Raw genomic sequence first — 6,000 nt, 5'->3', positions numbered from 1 at the left:
CCGAGGTAAATGGAACTCGGCGTAAGTTCCCTGTCACCTCTGCTTGTGCCATCAAACACTTACTACTCACAAGAACGCTATAGTTCTCCCAAGTCAGCCCACTCCTCCGCATTCTCCACTGGCTTCCAGTTGAAGCTTGCATACACGATAAGACCACGGGGCTTGCCTACTGAGCAGCAATGGGAACTGACCTTCCCTACCTTAGGGCAATGCTCATGTTTCAAATCAAACGTTATTTGTCTCTTTTAACAACAGGCGTAGACTAACAGTTACATTCTTAGTTACACCCCTTTTCCAAGGAAATCATCAGTAAACAGCTGTGAACATATTTACATTGCAGTTAATTACACATGTTTTGCGTCTACACTCCCCATGTGATTTTAAGGTTTCCACCCCAAAAGTAGTCAGAAAATGTAATCAATATTTCCGTTTTCTTTGAACAGCCACTAAAAATGTAATCTAAGCTTAGCAGCCGTTAGATCACGATCATTTAAAGTAACAGGGGCAATTAGGCAATGACCAAATTTAGTTGATGTGACCATAACATTAACATTTTAAAATAAGTTCCCTGATCAATCATTGCAAAGCACCCAATATGGCGGAAATTGTAACAGAGAGCCTAGCTTACTACTACTTCTTTCTGTCTTCACGTTTGAAGCCCCCGGTAATCAATCTGTCTAACTTGCCTTGAGTTACATGTCAGGACTTTGGACTGGCTTTATGGTGGAATAGCCAGTGTCCTGCAGCCAAATAAAGCATTTATGAATTCATGCAGGCTACAACAAGCTGCGTGTGTGTTTCTGTGTGTGCGTGCTTCATGCATGTCCGAGAGAGATGTAGAAACACACACTTTTCACTTTTATGTCTAGAATTGAAAATGTTTAATTTACTTTTGACACAGGAAGACCAATTCATGATTTTTTTTTATTTTGACTATTGTCCTGCTCATCTGCGGTAGGAATTTAACAAATTCACATTTGTATTATACAGTACACATATAAGTAAATAAGGAACATTCAGGTATTTTTCTCAGTTCTGTACATTTTCAAGAGTTTTTCTTGTTTCACTTTGGACACCAAGGCTGAGTGATGCATCTCCATCCTTCCCCCCATTTTCAACAATCCCTTCACTGGATGCATCACTTCTCCTACTGACCAAAAACCAAGATGCCAAGTGCAACGTGAAAAGTTGAAGACTATATAGATGTTTCACATTACGCCTATTCACTCGGCTTGTTGTATTCTCAATTCGTGTCCTCTCCAATTAAAGAACCAAAAAATTATGTGAATACTGTTCTGGAGGAAACAGGTCAGTCCTATGCCAGTTTTCATATCAGTTCATTCCTGGGAAATCAACCTTCTGGTTAAAGTGATGGATACATATGACACTACAGTACATTTAGTCCAGGGCAGAATGTACAGTAAGCCCACCATATCAGACAGATTCCACAGCCACAAATGAATAATGGTTATATTGCAAAATCAAACATTAGCTTTTTTGGTATTCATTTAACTTAGGCTTAGCATGTGATGAGAAATAACATTTCAAGAATCTAAATTGTACAAATAGGTGGGTTAAGCTGTAATTATGATTTTTGTGGCTTTGGAAGCTGGTGACAATTAAACGTCTGGGGCTGATTTCCTAGAGAAGGATTAAGCCTAATCCTGGACTAAAATCTAAAGTGAAAATGATTTTTAGTCCGGGACTAGGCTTAATTTCTGTCTGGAAAATCATACCCTAATGTACAGTCTAAACTAGGAATCAGAAATATCTTCTAACTATGGCTTGGGTATTCTTCAAATACAGTCTTTCTATGGGTTAGGCATCTAAGGCAAAGTGAAATTGAATCACTGTCAATAGACATTGAGCGTATCAATTTCCAAATTCATATAGGACCCTGATACCGTATAAGCCTTTAGGGCTCAACACTTCAGTCATACAATAATATAAAGAATATTTTAAAAAATAACAACAAATACATATAAATCAAACACAACATCATCACCGGAGACCTGAAACTGTTCCCAGGCACTTTTGATGCTGAATACAAACAGTATACACATTTAAGTGCAACAATCTAGTCTTGTAGAAAAATAGAAACCAAAAGATAATACAGTTTATTACTGTTATTAGTAACGCATGAAAAAAAACTTGTAGAGTGGGAATACCTTCATTCATAGTAAAGCCAGTATGTTCAGTAAACTGTAGATTAACCATTCTGTACAGTACTTACAATAGGCATCGTGTACCAAGTCTTGTATGAGAAGTAAATCTAGCTTCAGCTTGCTAAACCAAACGTTCAATCATTCTGTGACATATAAATGTATTCAAATAGGCTTTTCTCTGTTCATGTCAGGCATGTCAGTAACCTAACAAGTGCTAACAGTTCACTCTGCAATCAAAAAGAAAGTGCCAGAGCCAGAGCCATGTTACCACCCCCTGTGACAAATTGGAATTGAAAAAAAGAACAAAATTTATTTGACTTTGGGGAAAAAGGAGGAGTAAACTATATTTTTGCAGTATTATGTACTATTAAAATGTCATACAAATAATGTACCACCTACCATGTTAAAAGCATGCATAGGCATTGTAACCCAAACATTTGCTAGAAAATATTATGTCAAAAAGCACAGAATTAATAAGGGCTTCAGTTCATAATTCCTAGCTGGGAGTATGTTTTTGACACATGATTCATCAAGGGTTTTTGATTGACTTGATTGCATTTAAGACAAATTAAGGCTAAACAATAAAATAGATGACACCTTCCTTTGAGCTGACAGACTTATTAGCCTTTTTGGTTTGTTATTATAAGGCTTTTAATACAGTATGTATGTACTGACCTTACAATAAGACTATACAGTATAGGTGTTCCATAAATGCACATTTTAATGCATTTTACTTGTTAGCATTTAAGTATCTGCCCGTTGTTTCCAAATTAATATGACCTTCAATTACTTAATACGTGAATAATATAGTTTCCGATAATAATTATGAAGATACATCTTTATGTAGGGATCCCATGTGTGTGTGTTTACCAGAACAACATCAATTGTTGATTGGTCAGTTCATCATTCTCTAGATCTCTGGCCAGTTAAAACCCCCCAGCGACAGAATTTAAAGGCTGCGTTTTGGAAGCAAGTTTTTTTTAATACAAATAAAACATTTAGATATGAGAATACTAAAAGTAAAACATATCAGAAAATGTATTTCTTAACATGACATTTTCTCTGGGCAGTTATTTTAGCTTTCTCAAACCTCTAAATGGATTTTTTTTTTTAACCAAGTTTACCTCGCAGTGGTGGGAATTCCTCTCGTATCGCTCATCTCTAATCTCTGATGTCTAGCCTTTTATTCAAAGGTTGTTGTTTGTGAACAATGGGGAAACAAGACACCCCTGCTTTTCCTCTGACCAGCTTCCATCCCTTTTCTTAACGATTGTCAGTCGCAATGGCTGCGTTCCAGGTTGTTTTTTTTGGCTGTCGCCTATCTTTTATTAATATGGTTCTTGTGACTTAAGACTGTTAAACACTTCTCCAGGCAATGTGAGATCTGTGCTGGGCGGTTTTATTAAAAAAACAGCCAGACATGCCTTTTATATCACTGCCGGAGTAAGTCACCAAGTGCCATTACTGAAACTAGTGTTGAATCAATACCCCCAAAAAGCCTTCGCTTTCTCAAGTTAAACATAACAGAGTCTGAGCTTTGATTACAAAAACAGCACCCAGACAGTGTGAAGTTAAATGCCACGCCACACATTAGACTCAAATGACGGAGTTGAAAACCCTGTATAATTATTTGCTATTTGTTCAATTGCATTTTCAGTTCCTTTACGTACACTATACATATATACGTGTATGTTGAATATATTGTGTATCACGGTTTAAAATTATGTCTATCGCTTATATGAATAATTAGTTTGTTGTACATGCTGTTCCTCTTGATAAAGCAGCAGATGACCTCAGCTAAAAGGTATATCCATCATGTCCAATATATCCTGAATTTGACATTATGTGGTTCCTGAAAAGTGTGTTTGGTCCTGGTGTGCATGCTTACTGACACAACCCTCGATTGACATGAGTAGACAGCAGGCTTAAGTTTCGTAAGCGCATTTGCATACACGTGAATACTTGCGTGCATGCATACGTGTGCATTTGTTGGTGTGTAGATATACTACATGAAAATATGTGTGTGTTCCCATTAGATTTATGTTTGTGTGTGTACATAGGCCTATATTTTGAAAGAGATTTAAATTGCTAGTCCATTTTATCTAGGTCAAAGTATAGGCCCTTAGACTATAGGCCTTGTGTGAGAGCCTCACTGTTATGCAAATGGACCTGGTTGGATAGAGGCTGGAGTCAGGTTGCCTCCTGACAGACCACCATGTTAGGCAACACAGTCCAGTCAGTCAACTACCCTGACATTAAACCAGTAGTGTACAGCAGCACCAGGTGCTGCTCATTATATAAACTCAAAGACGAAAAGACAAGTCCAGTCAGGTCTGAAAGACTTTCCATGAATGTTGATGGAATGGCTCAGATTATTAAGCTTTTCCAATTTCAGTGTGTTGAGAATGAAAGAGGTGATGATGAGTGAGCTGGCATATTTTCTCCACATAATAATTGGTTTGGATCGAGTGCTCGCCTTGTCATTCATTTCATACTAATCATTTTCATTTATTGACCTCAGTGGACAATTGACATTCAGCAGTTACAAACAGCATAAAAGGACACAATCAGCGGCATAATATGCAAACTCTTGCATGTTTGGCGAAGTCTTCAGTAATACAGAAAAGAAAAATGAAACTAATGAATTGTAGTGCAGGAAGTTTTGAATGTTAAGTGCAGTTTCTCTAGATTTCCACAATTGCGACTGACAATTCTATATTGTGACTGAGGAATGGAGGAAAATGGGAAAAAGAAGGAAGTGCAATCCATAGAGTTTGGGAGCCCTTCGTTACTTCAGGGTTAGTGACAGAGCATAACAAAATGGCATCTGACTTGACTGCTTTGGGCACACGAAAGACACCTGAGCATCCAGTAATATCAGTAATACGGTTACAAGGCCTCATTTGACTTGTGGGAAAAATCTATGCAGAGACACTGACCTGGATTATGTCTTGTTCGTCACATGAGTTTATGTGTCACCAAAGTACATAACAGAGTTCGACATGGGTGTACAAGTGGATAGAAAAGCAATTGGTTTTACACAATGCACAGTGGGAAATGAATGTCAGGGTGGTAATAGATGCAGGGGCTGTTCGATTTAGGGCTTAGCTGAGTTTTGGTCATGATGGATTGATAACAGTAGATTTGGCATAACGTGTGGGTTAAAAGACTTTGGTTTGCCGTTCGTTTGGGCATCTGAATGGTTTAGCATTGGCGTAATTGCTAAGATGGCTTTATCTGGTAGGTGTGGTCAGTTATAGTCACACTTCAGGCAGACAGTGGCTGTGGCAGGGAGGTGGGGTTTAGCTAAGGTGTTGCAATAACATGGATGTGCATTGAACATGAGGGTAAGATGGTCACACTGTGGAAGTGGCAGTGGGCTTGACAGCAGTGGGGCTGAGGGCGAGGGTCTGGGCTATGTCTTCGCGGTTGATCTTACGAAGCGCTGTGCAGAGCGTGTCCACGCTGGCGCAGTCCTGGTTTGCCCAGTCAGAGAGCAGTGCACGCACTGGATGCTCCTCCTGACGGAAAGTGGCAATGCGCTCTTCCTGGTACCCCAGCAGCCCCGCCAGGCTACACCAATCGCTGTCAGTGGTGTGGTTGCAGCCCTCGGTGTCTCTACCTCTGAACAGGAGTTTCTCCACCTCCTCTCGGGTGTGAAGAGGAAGAAGCAGACAAGGCTCCTCATCCACAGTGACCACTGTAGGATGAGAGTATGTGAGCATTAGTCTGAGTGTATTTTCAATTATGTTAAAGTAATGTTTGAAATAACAATGGTCAGTTAGGGCAGAGTGCTAATAGAGATCCGTATTCCCTTATTTCCCCAAGGCATCGT

The 6,000-nt window shown here is 39.2% G+C and overlaps 1 protein-coding gene across 1 annotated transcript in view; it reads right to left on the bottom strand.

Annotated features, from left to right (window-relative positions):
- Positions 1–922: 922 nt before the first annotated feature.
- Positions 923–6,000, bottom strand: part of ngfrb (nerve growth factor receptor b) — a 69,283-nt gene continuing 64,205 nt past the window's right edge. Inside the window, exon 6 of the mRNA XM_010864812.3 lies at positions 923–5,865. Coding sequence (XP_010863114.1) covers positions 5,522–5,865 — 344 coding nt within the window. The 3' untranslated portion in view covers positions 923–5,521. The remainder of the gene's footprint in view (positions 5,866–6,000) is intronic.

The sequence above is a fragment of the Esox lucius genome, chromosome 5, assembly GCF_011004845.1.
Source record: "Esox lucius isolate fEsoLuc1 chromosome 5, fEsoLuc1.pri, whole genome shotgun sequence".
Taxonomy (NCBI): Eukaryota; Metazoa; Chordata; class Actinopteri; order Esociformes; family Esocidae; genus Esox; species Esox lucius.
This window is presented reverse-complemented; position numbering and strand designations above follow the sequence as displayed.